General features: G+C 39.1%; 1 protein-coding gene across 1 annotated transcript in view; it reads left to right on the top strand.

The window, feature by feature from the left end:
• The first annotated feature begins 3,564 nt into the window (after nucleotides 1-3,564).
• The window catches only part of asic1c (acid-sensing (proton-gated) ion channel 1c), a 75,947-nt gene continuing 62,213 nt past the window's right edge, over nucleotides 3,565-17,298 (top strand). The window contains exon 1 of the mRNA XM_035633254.2: nucleotides 3,565-4,365. Coding sequence (XP_035489147.1) covers nucleotides 3,811-4,365 — 555 coding nt within the window. The 5' untranslated portion in view covers nucleotides 3,565-3,810. The remainder of the gene's footprint in view (nucleotides 4,366-17,298) is intronic.

A 17,298-nucleotide genomic window follows, 5' to 3' on the forward strand; every position in this document is an offset into this window, starting at 1 on the left:
CTTCGGTTCTGCGTCTGCTGCTCCTTTAACTTCATGATGTATGCGCTCTTAAATGTCAGCCACTTTACTGCCGGGTTCAGCTCCTGAACAGGGTAATCTTTCCTGTGTGGCGCTCGCCAAATCTGCATAACTTGGGCCTCAAAATTGCTTAAGCTATACATGATATCCAAGATCATTAAGAATCACATGCAGACAGTGGCAACAATAAGGCTCTCATGTTTTCACTTGATTCTAACCACTTGTCAAATCAGGTTAAACTTCTATTTAGCATTTGCCATAGCCTTTGACAGCAGATATTACGGACAGTATCTAACCTACATTAACCTTTTATCAGTTTTTGTAAATTCTGGCTTAACTAAACATTTTTCTGTTGAGTGTCATAATAGTTTTGGGGCTTAATAAACAACACATTTAGCAAAAAAACCCTCCTGATCATAATTAGACCCACATTTATATTGAAAGCTGTATTAGTATAGGCACATGTTTTAAACCTTACTGTAAATTATAATTCAGCAAGCAGAATTTTGTCACTCTAGTCTCAGCTGAATTATCAGAAATTGTATCAACTTAGATAGTTATTCAACAAAACATGCTTGTATATGCTTGTACAAACATATCCACGACTCGGTACAGCCGGCCCCCCTGAGTCATGGAAGAAGTAAGAAGGAACAGACTAATCTAAAAGCCATATGTGTGTTAGAGTGGGAATTTGTTCTGAACATTAGCTTCCAGTCAAAAATCGAATTCAAAGGCCACCAAATAACAGAGTGCAGTGCTTAGCAGCGTCTCAAATTTCCCTCTCCTTATTAATATTCCCTGCATTACGCTGTGCATTCTACCATCCACTTGAAAGCCAATTACTGTTGAAAAGTCGACCACTTTCATCCTGCAATCTGCCACAACAGACATGCCAGCCAATGTGAATTTGGAATTTAACTTTCCTTATCTTTTTCACAGGACAATGTTACCCAAATATGAAGAAAATGCAAATAAATGCTGCATGAACAGTTGCCTTCTATTTATGTGTATGGAAATTGAATGTGAAATGCAGATTTAAACAGTGGTGGCAAAAATAATTTTAATTTATCAAGATGTGAATAAATCTTTGTTTCACCGAAGGCAATTCAGCGGTTTATCAACATCCTAATCATTGTAAGGTTAATTGGATATCATGTAGGCCTATGTCATGTCACCACTGTAGTCACAGGATTACACGTCAGTGTTTCGTGTTTTTGTCATTTGAATAATTGACCTCAGTTCTCATGCGACACTTAATATCCTGGACACAAGAGTCAATGCTCTGCACATCCACCACGCTGCACAAACCCGTCGTGTCCCCGGAGATGAGGCATGATTGCTGCTGTTAGCTTGCTTACCTTGTGTTTTTCAGCAAACAATAAAGCCAGCTTGGTTTTACCTCGACAGCTTACATCTTCTACTGCTCCCTGATGCTCATTACAGTACATTGTATGTGTTATTCTCAACTACAATCAACAACATTGACTCACGGTGCACATATTATTTACAACAGCCGTCAACCACATTGACTTATGTGGCACTGTTTATGATTGAAGACATTAAAACCCAGGGAACGTCTCGTATGTTAAATGGGCACCGCATCATTCATCACTGTTGTGATGTGGTTTTTTTTAGCATGTTAAACATTATCAGTCTTTACTGTGAATACAATGGAGAGCAGCAGAATATTCTGAATATTAAAGTATAGAAGGGGAGTAGCCAGCCTTGAGTCAAACATCTCAATCGAGTCAAAGACATTGTAGTTCTAGATAAATTCATGGTGTCATGATGTTATGGGTCATTGGAGTGACTATAATGACTTGTTTATCTTTGACTGTCATCTTTTAGTTTTGAAATTGCAAGACCTCAGACATTGTTCTAGTTAGACCTGTTCCAACCCTGCATTCCCTGTCAGGTAAAAGACAACTGTTATAGGTGAATTCAAAACCACAATAGTCACAATCACTAAAAGCATCGTATTGTTTCTCCGAATCGCAATTTGACTGAGACAATGTTAACATTGTATGGTTGACATTTCTGAAATATTTATGGATGAAATGTTTCTTCATAGTTTCGTCAATTGCAAACCTCTGTGGTGTTGTGGATAATGGTTGCTATGGTCTCTGCGCTTGGTTACAAGGACAGAATATTGATTCAATCCTCAAGGGCTGTGGTCATATCAGTTCACCTATTGTTATGATAATAAGATGTCCCCGGGGTAGCCAATGAGTGATAATCTTGTTTGGTCTTGGGAGAAAGGAAAAGGTTTCTCCGAATGGTGCGGTGAACTTTTAACCCCAATAAAATCCCCAACTCCATTAATGGTCAAGCCTGAAACTCTCACACAGCGAACCAAACCAGGACTGTTGTGTTCACTTGGATCATCACAACATTTTTTTTTTTTAACCTTTGCAGTAACAAGAAAAGACAAAAAAAGAAAGATCCAATATCAGATGATGTATCAATGATATATGATAATTAAGAAATCCTCTAAATAGCTGGTTTGGTAATATATTTCCTCTCCTTTAATTGTAATGAAATGGTTAAAATATGGACATTTCATTTCTGGAACTCCCTTATGCCGACGCAATAAACATGCAACCTGTAGCATTTCTTGTATGCGGGCAAACAAGACGGCAGAGGCTGCAGCAGCAGATTAGAGAATATTAACACGGTGAAGGCGGTGTCCAGATTGAGAGACTGAGCACAGACACAAGCAAAGCAGCCATTCAGCAGTGGGATGGATCCTGACTACTAAAGAGGAGAGAGGGAGACTGAGCGAGAAAGGGGGGGGGGGGGGAGAGCAAGAAATGGGGGAGTGGTGGGAGAGAGGAAGGGAAAAAGAGAGTGAAAGGCTCCACTCGGCAGAATATAAATCTGTATGTTAACAGGACCAAAGCCGGAGGTCTCGAAGCGGCTCTACTGGTTTTGCTGGTGGGGGGTTGGCCATAAAGCATCAAGAGGTGGTCTTCCCTATTAACTGAGGATCTGTGCAAATAAGGAAGTGGGACCCGTGGAAGCTGTGAAACGCCGGTTGTCAAGCACAGTGGTGGGTTGGTCGGAGGTCTCTGACCCTCTCATTTCCATTTCTGGAAGAAAGGAGAAGAGCCAAAGGGACACGAGACAAAAAAGGAAGGTGCCAGCGAGGGACTAGTGAGCCGTTTCTTTCTTTATTACCTCCATTCACAAATCCATCGCATCCCATTATCACAGCGATGTAGAGGCATTCTCTCCGATTGGAGGAGGAAGGGTCCCATTGACTGCTTAGGCTTAGCACCTCTCTCCCAAACGCTAGCCCCTTTTCATTGCAGTCTCCCCCTCGTCTCTCGCCTCTATCCTTACGTCTGCTGTTTTCTCTGTTCTTCTCTCTTCTTGTCCCTTGTATTCTTGTCCCTTTTCACACCACTCAGGAATCAGGAGGCATTGCGTTTTGGTCGAAGTGGGTGTTTCTGGAGCTGTCATTGTGTTTGGTGCTGCTACAAAGGACAGCTGAGCAGAGAGTGCGAGAGACGGCTTTGGAGATTAAAAAAAAAAGAAAAGGGGGGGGGGGGGGGGGGACCTGGGGCTACAGGAGCGGCTGACAACCACTGGAAGGTGAATTTTGTGATGAAAAAAAAACAGTTACAAAGACTGACAACGGTTTCAAGGAAGCTGTTTATTGAGACCATTACCACCTCTTAAAGGAAGTGTGCCAAACCAACACTGCCAGCTGGACTCTGCTACTGCTGTTGCTAAGCAAAGTCACTAACCTGAAGTTCTTGGGGAGACAGTTTGGAACATCACTCTACAGCCATGAAAGGAAGCTCAGAGGAAAGCATTGAGAGCACCAGGCCCTCGAACCTGCAAGCTTTTGCTAACATATCCACTCTACATGGCATGAGTCACATATTCGCCTATGGCCACATGACATTCCGCCGGTTCCTTTGGACTCTCTCATTCTTGGGCTCACTAGGCTTGTTGATGCTCGTCTGCATGGACCGAGTGTCTTACTACCTGGAGTATCCTCATGTCACCAAGCTGGACGAGGTGGCGGCGACGAACCTCACCTTCCCAGCCGTTACCTTCTGTAACCTCAACGAGTTCCGCTTCTCCAAAATCACCAGAAATGACCTCTATCATGTTGGAGAGCTCCTGGCCCTCCTCAACAATAACTACCAAATAGCCAACCCGCATTTGGCTGAGCCCGAGGTTCTCGCTGCCCTCAAGGATAAAGCGAACTTCCAGAACTTCAAGCCCAAACTGTTCAACATGACTGATTTCTACAACCGCACAGGTCATGACATCGGTGAGATGCTACTGCAGTGCACCTTTCGAGGAGAGGACTGCTACCCAGTGAATTTCACCACAGTAAGTATTCATTCTTATCATTCTGTAATTCTGCATGGTATGTCCGCTGTTCTCTTTGCTGTCTGTCTGTCTCTTTAATTTATGTTGAAATGTTCTTAAGCTGAGATTCAAAGGTGCGTGAACAGTATATTTGAAAAAGATGCCTGGCTTTAATGCATTTGATACATTTGTTAATACTGTGGTTATTTCTAAAGTGTTGTCATAGTTTTGACAGAAGTTACCAAAGCTGCCGTAAGAGTTGTTGTTTTCTGTAGTCAATGCTTGTGCTGTGCTCGGAGCAAGTAGTGCATACGACTTGTGACAAGGGTAAGGTCCGGAGAGAAAATGCTGCGAAGATTTTCCTTTTTTGACTTTACCAACTGGCTAGGGTCTTGGACAGCTTGGCTGCGGGGAAGAAGGAAGTGTGTGTGTGTGTGTGTGTGTGTGTGTGTGTGTGTGTGTGTGTGTGTGTGTGTGTGTGTGTGTGTGTGTGTGTGTGTGTGTGTGTGTGTGTGTGTGTGTGTGTGTGTGTGTGTGTGTGTGTGTGTGTGTGTGTGTGTGTGTGTGTGTGTGTGTGTGTGTGTGTGTGTGTGTGTGTGAGAAATACTTGCCTATAAGGTCTAACACTGGGGTCTAATGGATGGTTTAATCACATGCACACAAGCCTTTGTCAGATGCTCCTGTAGCATAGTCCAAATTTAGAAGCTCCTCACTGATTATTGCTTTGTAATGTCGATGGGGTCACATTGACGTCTCCTGTCATCAGTCACCTCCATTGATTTATGCTAATAGTTCAAATATTCATCATGCTTGTTGGGCAACTGTCTAAACCAAGCCGAAAACATTTGAGGAAATTTTATAAAATATTCAGAGAGGGAGGTATGGTAATCACTGAGTAATCATACTCTCTATCCAACCAAGCATAACTCTCCACTAACTATACAGTATGGCTGAAGTCCACTAAACTTAACTGTAAATGCTTTATAGATGTGTCGACAGTAAATCCTCGTTCATAGACGCAGTATCATGAACTCATCCCCTCAGTTGTTGATGTTATTAGAAGCAGTGAGAAAAATGAGCAGAAACGTGGATCCACATGACATCAGACATTATACCCTTTTAAAGATCACAACACACTGCTGTATTAAAAGGTAAACTTGTGTGGCTGTATCTTTCTTAAAATGTTATACAGGGAGGATATGTAGGCCTGAAAGGTTGGTGTTAGAGTCAGTTTGTGTATTTTTTGCACTTAAGAGAATCAGATACTATAAGAATGAAAATCTGATTCTTGAGCCTTTCTTCAAAAAGTTAAAGTGGTTCTTAAATCAGCACAATGACAAATGGCCAATGATTACATTACTGCTTTGCTATTATTTCTCTGTCCACTGTGCTGCAAATGTTTTTTCCTGTTAATCCTCCCTGTTTCCCACATTTACTTTTATCCAAAGCAGGAAGTTTTACTTCGATCCCTTCCATTACTATTAGCCTATTTTATAAGGGTGACGCACAGATTTAAAAAGCAGCAGGTAAAGCTCTCCTCACCTCACTTTTTTAAACCAAAAAATGCAGCCTTTTATTATATTTGATTAATGTCACGGGGTCCTATATCTCTTTGAGTGCAGGTTTGGTGGTGTAACACCTAACTTAATTACCTCTTAATTGCGTCTATCCACACTCAAAAATCCGATTTCTTATCTACGTTGTATCCTTAATCAACCCTGAAAGAAACCCCTGCAGATGGCCAGTTTTAAGTGACTGACTCTACAGGCTTCAGAATTGAGAATCAAAGCTCCTCTCTGAGGAGATAAAACACAAATTTAATGTCGCTTTTCAATCTCATTTCTTTGAAATTGCATCAGCAATATTATACAATTGCGAATGTCTCCATTTACATGTTTGTTTTGAAACACCACTTGTGAGAAACAAATCATTCAAGGGAAACAAAATGCCATCATAGTGTTTGATTGTGTCAAACGAGCTAGTAGAAAAAAAAAATCAATGAATTTGTTGATGCTGTATATTGTTTTGCTTTTGTTTGGAAAAAACTGAACTTTCAACTGGCCAAAAATTACTTTCGGCAGATCTGAACAGTCTTGTGTCATGTTGGGTTGTTTGGATTGAGTAGTTAAAGCAGAACCACAACACACTGTGTTTTGCTCCCAGTGGGCAGAACTGTTCTTGGACGAGGGCAAGAATGGGCCATACCCATCTAGCTTAGTGGTTGGTGCTCTATCTGATATTAATCTCATACTACTAACTGCAAACACTGTCTCGCTCACTAATAGAAGAACTGAGTTCATAACCTGCTTCAGAGGGGAAAAATATCTCTGCTACAGTTTATTAGAAATCCTCAGCAGAAAACACAACATCAAGACACACATCTAATACACCAGGTTGTATATGGTGACTTTATTTCTTTTCAAACACAGAATCAGTATTGAATGCCAGTAAACAGATATTTAAACAACTACTAAAGGAAATGTTCAATTATTCGAATTTCCTCACAGATGTGTTGAGGGAGATTTACAATGCAAAGCACTGTGGGAGTGATGAGCTTTGACCTTGAATAAATGAAGGAAGAATTCCATTAAGTCTGGGTTGTGATGCAGTTGGGAAACAAAGCATTCAGAATGTTTTGCATTGTAATGGTTGGGTGGGCAAGGGGAGAATGGCAATTTGTATTTCTGGTGCCATTTAACATTCGAATCCATTGCAATGATTTAATGGGGCATATGTTTATTACCAGTGTCATGAAAACAACAGAGTCCCCCCCCCCCCCCCCAATTTTGACAACATTTTGTACCACCAGCTGAAAGAAGCCTCTCGAGTTTGTCTAAACATGAAGGCCATCAAAGAAGTTGGCCTTCTAGCATGCTGTCAGTTCCTACATCAGCAGCAGGAGCAATGGCAATGTTTATCTTTTTAGAATATCCTGGTCTTCAGAGGACCAGATGACCGGTTCTCATGTTTTAAAAAACATCCTCCTGTGAAACACAGTGTACACAGTCTCTTTCATGAAGTGTCTCAAGTGAACCACAGTTCAAATCTTCTACTTCTTTCCACCCCAATACACTGGTAATCCCCAAACCTCCATTTATCTCTATTTAAAGATAGTATTAAGATTAACCAGATTGGATTTTGACATTTTGTCACTATATTAGTGATCATCCACCTGGATATAGTCTGTGCCATTTCAAAAAGTACAGGTAGATGTTGATCCGGAAATTATACAGAAATTACCTGTGTTTGTAATGGTGCAGAGTATATTTTGATTTGACTTGGTTGGTTGGATTCATCTTATTTGTACAGTCAAATGTATATTTTGTAAGGTGATATTTGATCTTAAATCACGGTGTGCCTGTCAACAAAATGACCTTATATATGTATTATGTATATACTTTGGCTCTGATAGACATGATGGCCTGCGACTAACACTGAATGTAAATGTCACCTCAGTGTCAGTCAATGATAGACTACAGCGAGTGAACAAGAGGTTGATTATCATAATCTGATAGTTCAGATATAGTGCTCAGTTCTTAAGTCTTGACAGGTCACAGTTCCCCCTCGGCTAGACTTCTGTCCATTTCTTACACAGTGTGTAAAATCAGTATTCATCATCACATTTTGCCGAAGCTCAGTCTTTAAGATGAGAGTTGTCTTTCATCTCGTCGTCCAGATGACGGCAGGTGCCAAGTGGATGAGACGTGGCTACAGTTAAGACGAGATTGACTGACACAAAGTGACTTGTGAATCTGCACATTGGAGATTTAAAGTTTTTTTTGGCCGAGGTCCTCAACATTTGGAGACTCATTTCACCTCTAAAGCCACTGATGCTGGACGATATATTTCTGAGGTTGTAATTTTGTTGGCTTGTCACCTATACTGTATGTCAGCGGTGTTGTATATGTTGGCCGATGTGCACAAATGGAGTACATATTGCAGTGCAGTAAAACATGCTTGTTAATTTAAAACATTCATAATTTAATTGTTTGTCAAGCAGGTCCATTTGTTTACAGCACATCAGCTGAGATGGCAGAGTAAAATATCACAGTTCAGCAGATGGCGATGCAGATTCTGTTAATAATGGGTATAATGATAAACTGTCAGGCAGCCTGTAAGTTCACCATCAGTCATTCAGCCTGTAGATCGGACTCATCTAGGACATATTGACTTGTTAGAGATGTAAATTATCATTTTAGATTCGCATATTTGCACTTGAGCATGTACACAATTTTAGTTTCTTTAGAATATGGTCTGACTTTTTGCTAAATCAATCTTATACACAGAATCAAGTATAGTCTTAAAATCTGCACCATTAAGCTAATCAGGTTTAGAAAGAAAGAAAAAAAGAATAGGTGCATATATCCACATTGTGCTTCTCAGCAGTAGCAATTGATATGTCAACATGGTGAAAGGAAGCAACATTGGGACCAATACGGGAAGAAGAAAACAAGATGCTCCTCTGAATAATGTTACAGTGAGTTTCTTAAAAGGGGATGAGTTCTGAGTAGAATGTAGCAGACTCTGTGTAAACCCAGGAGCAGAGGGAGATGGTAGAAATTGGAATACATGTAAGATAAATTTGTAATACAAATACAGTAGGTGCAGTACATATTTGTAAAAAAGAAAACAACAATCCATGACAACATAGATGCAACTTCAATATTATCTTAAAAAGGTTTAATGGGGTTTAAACAGATTTTTTTTCTCCAATATTTGGAAGAAGTGTCATTTTCTCACAGACCTATAGAAACTGATCTCTTTTTGCAGCCAGTGGAGTCGCCCTCTGCTGGTCATTCTTGAAAATACAGGTTTAAGGCTCTTCCGCATTTGCTTCACTTTCTGGACCCCGTGATAACGTCCATTTTTTAATACAGTCTATGATTCTAAAGTCTTATCTTGTAAACACAACAATGGCTTAAGGTCTTGGCAAGTGACCATCACCACCAGCTGCTAATGGTAAACGTTTACTTTGATAGGCTAATATTCATGCTGAGATTTCGTTTCAGAATTCTTATTTTTTTTTTAATTACCATCTGGGAATTTGTCTTTGTAATATGGTACAAAATATGCTAGTTAACATATATCCACAGACAAAAAATGAGGCTACCTCAAAATAGTATTAAATACACAATATTTCATGAATAAAAAGGCAAACTACAATAAAATGATATATGTTTACCGGCACACAGAGCAGAGTCAGGAAGATTCATAGGCAACACAAGGTCGACAAGGATAAATCAGGCCTGCTTGATTATAAAAACAGTGATCGTCCGGAAGAATACATCACAGATGAGGGAGACACCCTGTTCGTGTTAGCGTCACACCAGCTTCACCATCAGGTGAGGGAGAGCCCAGAGTGCTCTGGGACAGCAGAGTGCGATGTTCCCTCAAGAGCTTCCACAGTTTTAGATTGACTCAATACAGCGATCTCCATAATTTGTTTCCAAAGCAGGCTGTTTTTGTTGTATTTGAAATGATAAGTATCCGCATTATGAAATAAGACAAAAAAAAATCCTGCTCTGTGCTACAGTAAAAGGGCCCTCTACGTTATTTTTATCTGTGCATTTGTGCTAAACAATTGTATGTAGCTGGTTAAGAAGTATGATCCCTGCCATACAGTAGATTCTTTTCCATGCGTCAAACCAGATCTAAAAATAAATATATGATGCCATGAAAAATGACAGGTTGTTAGTGGGGGAAAAAAAAGTTGTTATTATATGTGCGACAGTTACTTTGGAGTTCAGCAATGCACCTCCTGAAAGCCACACAGGCAGGGGTGTAGCAGTGTGTGTGTATATGCAGATACTGTATAGACTTATACCCACCTCTGGACAGGGGGGGATACTCTTTAAAAGCCAAGTATTAGTATCATTATTCTTCTCGTAGAGAACGGCTGCAGACAATCTTTTTACAAGTTTTTTGTGTAACCTATGGCATTAACTCATTTTAGTCTCTAGTGCCTCCTTCCAGGCTGTGTACTGTACTTCAGAAAAGTACTGTCTTCAGGAGGAACTCAAGGATCAATGTACCTTCTTTATTAAATCCCTAAATCCCAAGCTTTGTGGAAGAGTGTTTTACTAATATGGACTCATATTTGTATTCTAAGTATGGGTGAAACACTACTAGCAGGCTAATCATTCACACACACAACTAAAAAATAACCCACACTATACAGTACCCCACGTACCAAGACACAAATGCTACGCTGAAGACAGGCAAATTAATCCTGGGACTTCTGTCACTGCAGCCTGAAGCACAATTAACTTGAAAAAAGAGTGCAGGAGAAAGTAAAGGGCACGAAGGTTATTATTTTTATGCTTTGTTTTGTCATAATCACTCAATAATTATCTTGTGATCTCAACGTTTCAGGCTTGCTGGTTTGGAATAAGAAGTTTGGTGGAGCATTCTCCCCAATCACAAAGTATTTGGGGACGTAAAACAATAAATTGACATAATTTAAACAATAATTGCTGAACACTGACAAGCTGCTTGGTTGTTCACATGAACAAGACATTTTAAGTCTCATAAACTACAGTATGACAGCAGTAACTCTATTGCAGGCTATCAAATATTTGACCGCCTCACTGAAGCTGTCCAACGCGAATTCAGCCTTTGTCATTTTGCCCTCAGCCGAAAGAGGCTCCTCTCGTCTGCAATCCGGTCAGGTTGTCTCGGATGGGCCTAATCTCTGCCCGAGATTGCCTTATGTCACCGCTCACGTTTGACATCAGCAGATAACATTAGTCATTACAGCCTGCTGCTGCTGCTGCTGGAGCCAAATGATGAGTATCCTTGTTTATCCATAAAGCATTCCTGTAGGGACGGTTGCTGCCCTGTAGTATTCAAAATTTAGCTTTATATAGTGATGTTAGATCACAGAAAAAGGAATTATCATGTCTGTTGATGATTAACTACAACATGACAGTCTTAATCTAATGATCATGAAAAGACAGTTTGGCCATGCAGTGATAAATAATAATAATTCTGTGAAATAATTACAGTCAAGGTCCCTACTTACCTAATGTCCCTCTCTCTGGTTTGCTCCAGACCTTGGTTCAGAAATAGAGGTGTGTGTGTGAGTTATAGACAAAGTTAATATTTCATTATCACAGCAGGCTCACCACTGATATGTGAATATATTAACACTTTCATAAAAAGTGACACTAATGTGCAGTGCAGCGTGGCGCAGCAGAGAACCAATATATGTTGTTCCGATTAACAGATAAAGCGCATTTGTGGGAAAACCCAGAGCCAGCTTTCAGACAGTTGATACATTTTTAATTGATTCGTATTTGGCACCAAGTAGCTGATGAGAATCGGACAATTGGTGTATTGTGTATTCTGCCAGTCGTCAAAGAGTCCTCATTTATCTCCATTAAATCACTGCAAACAGCACAATGCGTGTACCACATGGTTCATTATCTGAAATGGGGGTCCAAGGACAGAGGGTGTTGCATGCTGTACAGACTTCGAAATTATTTGAGGAGAATTAGTGATATGTTATTGCTGCCTATGTAAATAAAATCCAAGTGTTTTGTCTTGGGGAAGACCCTGGGAGGTCAGAGCTGGTTCATGGATAAAAGCATTAATGCCGACTAATATAACATGTATTTTTTGCTCTGCCTAACTGTGAGTTCAAACAGAATGGGAAGCGAATTTCAGTGGTGCGGAATCGCAAACAGTCGGTACCAATATGAGCAGATGAAAATGCATCCAAACTGATGGTAAGACACCACTGTGGCAGTGGAGAATGTTTCAACTGTGAGTTAAAAAATTAGTTTAAAGGCTAATGCGTAAAGCCCATTATCCCTGGGCTTGAATTGTTTTGAACTGAAAACTTTATATCTTAAGCAAAGGTCAATCTAGTTTGATTTATGTTCAGCCCTTTTCGAGTGTAGAAAAATATAGATAAACAGAAGATGCTGTTGTTTTTGTAAAACAAGCACTTGTATATTTTTTGGTGTTGCCTGCATGGGCAAAATAAGAATTTTGAACTTTCTGTTTGCATGAGCAGTTTTTCCATTAAAGTGCAGCAACACAACGAGGACACACAAATGAATGTCTCTGTATAAAAAGATTTCTGCCTCCTGCATGTTCAGAATGTTTATTAATATCCACCAAATCTTGCCCAAAGCTTGAAAACGACGACTCCTTTAGTCCTTTACATTTTAGTTCATCACCACTAATTGCACAGACAGAATTGTGCTGGAAAATAATTTCACTTGTCATTACCTTGATTGGGAGCTGCGTCGCACCATCAAAAATAGTGCTACGGTGCTTAACTCATTTACATTCATGGGCTGCGGTGTTTCGTTTATCTTCACCGAGACTTGATTAATTTATATGAAGGCCAAATTGTCAACACGTCCCACTGGATTGTACAAGCACAGTTTATGACAGACTGCTCCGGTTTGTTTAAAATATTCCCACTCACACAAGTGTTGTAGGAATAATAAACACATTTGAATATTATACATTCATTGTGGTTGTTGTCCCCAGTGCATTTGCACGGATATATTGATATAAGATGGATTGCAGTCTTGAATTACTGTTCTTAAATGAAATTAGTCTTGGTGAGATTGGTGTGGAGTTTTACACTTGCTCATTTTTTCTTCATTATACCTACTTAGTTTGCTGTCGGCACATAATATGATCTATCATGATTTTTCCATTTTATTGTTCCTGTAAACAACTGTCAATACTATTTTGTTTACGAAATCCTTAAATTTGTGGTTATCTTTAAACCTGGATACCGCTTGACTTCCCATGGATGGCTCCATTATGTCTTTTTTATTCTTATTCTACAGTGCATCTGTTACATATGGTTTAGCATCATCTCTCCCGCTTTTCACAATGTGATGAGGCTGAAATAAACTGAGCGATCCTCAGAAGGTGTATGGCCCTGAAACTCTTCAAAATCCAATCTAACAGTGCAATTGCCAGAAGTAGAGATATGCTCCCAAATAGGCTTTGCAACAAGTTTATTTATTTCTACACACTGCGATTGTCTCTGGTTGCAGAACATGGTGCAGTTACAGACACAACGCTGTTAGATGATTTGATAGCCTGCAGTCAATGGCCAGAAAAAAAGGTCACACTTCTGCCATGAGAGTAAAAGACCACCCTGGTATTCCTCAGCCGTCTCACTCTTTGTGTGTAACCATCTGAGCTACATTTGATTTAAAAAAAAATAAAATAAAAATACACTGCAGGGAGAGATTTTTGGCAAATGTTTCACCTGCATTTATTTATTTTAACCTTACTTAGATAAGAAGTGGCATGCCCTTTTTCAGTGTATTAAGTGTATGTTTTAATTTAACATTTCATAATTTGAGTTCACATGTTGTTTTTTAATGATTAGTGTCATTGCTCTTCTCTATCTTGTTTTAGCACATGCATTGTAAGAATGTAGTGAACAAAAATGTCCATCTCAAGTTAACACACTCACCTATCGCTTATTTGGGTCAGCCATTCAAAACCCAAAGTTATTCCTTTGAATGTCATAGACAAAAGAAACCAGAAAATTTTCATATTTGATTAGCTGCAATTCTTCAACTGAAAAGAAATCAATTGAGAGATGATGGAAGCAAATTACATGTTTACTTCGACATCTTTACAGAAGAAGTTTGAATCAACAATGGTACAGTCAGGAAGAAGAGTTGAGCCTTTTTCTCAATGATTATTTGAAAACAGAAATAACCCCAAAGTTAATTAAATAAAACCTTTTTTTTTATTAAAAGGAGTTAACGTGAAATTCTTTTTAATACGACCAAGAGAAGCAAGATAAAATCTACACTTTTTATACTTTAACTCATTTTAACAAGGTCATTAAAACACAAGACCTTGGATGACGACACACTGGCTACCTGAATCTTTTAGAATTAACTTTAAAGTTCTTCTACTTGTCCATATAGCTGTGAATGGCCTCTCTCCTCCCAATAGATTTTCTTTCATTTCAAGTTCCGGCCAGATCACTGAGGTCTTCCACTGTTTTTCTTTGAAATGTTCCTTATGTGTATCATAAAAGTACAGACGAGGCCACTAAACTATATGCCCCTAAACTGTAAAACTCACTGACTGACTCTCGATATTCGAATGGCAAGCCCTCTTGATGAAAATGGATTTTCAAAAGGAAATCAAAGACCTATTTTCAATCTGTCATTATCGGTAATGTTAAAGGTTGTAAAATTGTTGTTTTGTTTCATGTCAATGACTTTTCTTCATTGTTTTATTGTTAGAATTTCTAATTTTGCATAATCTCATAATCTGTGCTTGTGTGTTTTCTAATCGTGCAATGTGAAACACTGGTTTAAATTATGACTTAATTGATTATTTGATTCTTTTTTTTATTGTTCCCTGTTAATGTCATGTGACTGATAAATCAATTTCAGCTCTAAAAAACATGAAAGCAAATATAAACTGAATAATAATTATTACAGCTTTTAACAGTCTTATGAAACATATTATCTCGTGATTCAAAAACCCCTTCCCCCTGCATGTTTTAATCTCCCTCCATCCTGGTAACTCTAAGATTTCAAAGGATGTAGCCAAAGGGAAAGTTGTTGCATTGACGAGGGAGTACAGAGTGTGCCCTTTGAAAATTTATTAGATCATAATTATTTTTGTCTTCCTTTATTGGATCCAGCTAAGGTCGTATTACACACCACTTAAACAACTGATTTTCCACCACCACACTGCATCTGCTGCAGTGCATGAAACTGATCGAAGGACTGGATGTTGGAAGTCTTGTAACTGATTATGTCCCTGGCTTTTCATAACATATCTGTAGCAAATAAAAATCAAATATTTTTCTCAACATGAATGGATGGATAGATATATATATATATATATAGATAGATATAGATATCTAGATATCTATATATATATCTATATATATATATATATATATAGATATCTAGATATCTATATCTATAGATATCTAGATAGATAGATAGGTACTTCATTGATCCCATGCTGGGAAATTCAAGATGATTACCGGCCTTTTTTAAACCTCATTTCTCTGACCATCAGCTGCTTAAACAGATCCAAGCTTGACACGTTGGTTGATGATAAATCTGTTTTCTCTTTTTAAATCTAGCCCCTTGCTACCTTGGGCCAGTCTGTTGCCATGGCAGTCGTCTGTGAGGCATGCTCCTATGCTGTAATCACGAATTGCATTACTCTTATGTTCGGCACAAATACCCGACTCATCTAACCAGCTTTTAAGGTGCAGCAGCACTCTTCCTGTGGTTAATGTCAGCCCTATATCTCTGGTTTTCTTTTTCCTCCTGTGTTTGTGCTCGAGTGTCATTCAGAGCGTACAAAGGATGGAGCACCAATATGTGACCATGGTGACAGCAAAATGACATCTCATTTCCATGTTGATCAATATTTCGAATCAGTAAACATTACAACGTACTAAAAGAGTAATCAATATTTAAGCATGAGCGTAGGGGGGTACTTTTCAGAATATTATCAGAGAAAGGATTCATTCTAATTCATGTAGAGGTGCTTGTCCTGACTTTTGTTGAGGTAAATATATTTGTCTCATTCAAGGATAGTTAAACATTTTGTTTGCCACACTTGTCACTGAAGTCAGGTTATCTGGAGTTTGCACTGTAAATAATTATATTCCAAGCTGCCATTTTACTCCAATTCTGAGAGGATGAGTGCCTGCTTGTAAATGTAAATTTCTGTAAATGTTGTAGCCTCGAGTTGCTTTGTATAATTCTGTGCTCTTCTTCATTCTGTGCACTGCCTTGCACTTTTTCGCTCTTGTGCAAAACTGGTGTTGGACATTGCGGGTTGCATTATAACAGTGACAGCCCCACTATGTAGTGACTGTAAATATGAATTCCTTTGCACTAAGAAGTATAACAACGTGAGCTGTTGCTATGTAAAGTTTCCTGTGTCCACTTGTTCGGTGATTGATCCAATTATGACAACGGGAACAAGGTCCACTTTATTAGCCTTTCCTTTGTGGTTTGAAAGAAACACATCCCCCTGAGACTCATTATGTCCGTGGAACTGGAGGATATAAAATAATGGTTTCACTGGGGACTTGATTCTCACCAGATACACATTTTTGGAATGTAAAGCTTCCACCCCTTTGTGTGTTTATTTGTTCTATTGTGTGAAGGTGCTGGGCAGGGACACTGAAATGGAGTTTGTCACCCCATTCAAAAGTGCTACATTTGACTGTACATTTGAATTTACAATGACTCATTACCTCTGCGAAGGAAGATATGTTTTCACCCGTGTCCATTTGTCTGTCCATTGGTAGGTTAGTTTGTTTGTCAGTAGGATTATGTAAAAAATTACAGCTTTCCACAAACTTGGTCCAAAAGATTGTTTAACATCCTTTAATATTGCGAGATAGAACATTTTCTTACCGTCACCAATTTTCCAGATAAAAATGCATGGATCTTGATAAAAGAAAGGCATATTTAGGGTACTGATATCTATGAGTGTGAACAATCTGATGCAGATCTAAATAAAATTCCACACCTAGCAGATTTTAATGTTGTTTCATAAGGGGACCGTTGGGCCTTGGCGAAGGTATGCAAAGGTATGCGCAAGTATGCGAGTGCCATTGTAGTTTTTTTGTTTGTCTGCAGGATTACGCAAAACTACAGATTTCCACGAAACTTGGTGGAAGGATGGGACATGGGCCAAGGAAGAGCCCATTACATCTAGTTGCGGATCCGTTATCACTTTCTTTAACGTTGCATGAATCTTGATTGAAAAAGAAATCTGGCATATTTGGTGGACGGATATCTTGATTGACTTTAAGGAGACTGTTGGTTTAGGTGAAGGTATGCACTCCACTGAGTGCCATTCCAGTTTATTAATGGGTTTGATTTGAAGTCTACCTGTCACCTGTGGATTTTAATGGAGGGCAGTTGAATGGGCATTGTGTGATTGCCGATCACAGCCAGAAATTCACTGTAG

The sequence above is a fragment of the Scophthalmus maximus genome, chromosome 5 (genome assembly GCF_022379125.1).
Source record: "Scophthalmus maximus strain ysfricsl-2021 chromosome 5, ASM2237912v1, whole genome shotgun sequence".
In the NCBI taxonomy this organism is placed as follows: Eukaryota; Metazoa; Chordata; class Actinopteri; order Pleuronectiformes; family Scophthalmidae; genus Scophthalmus; species Scophthalmus maximus.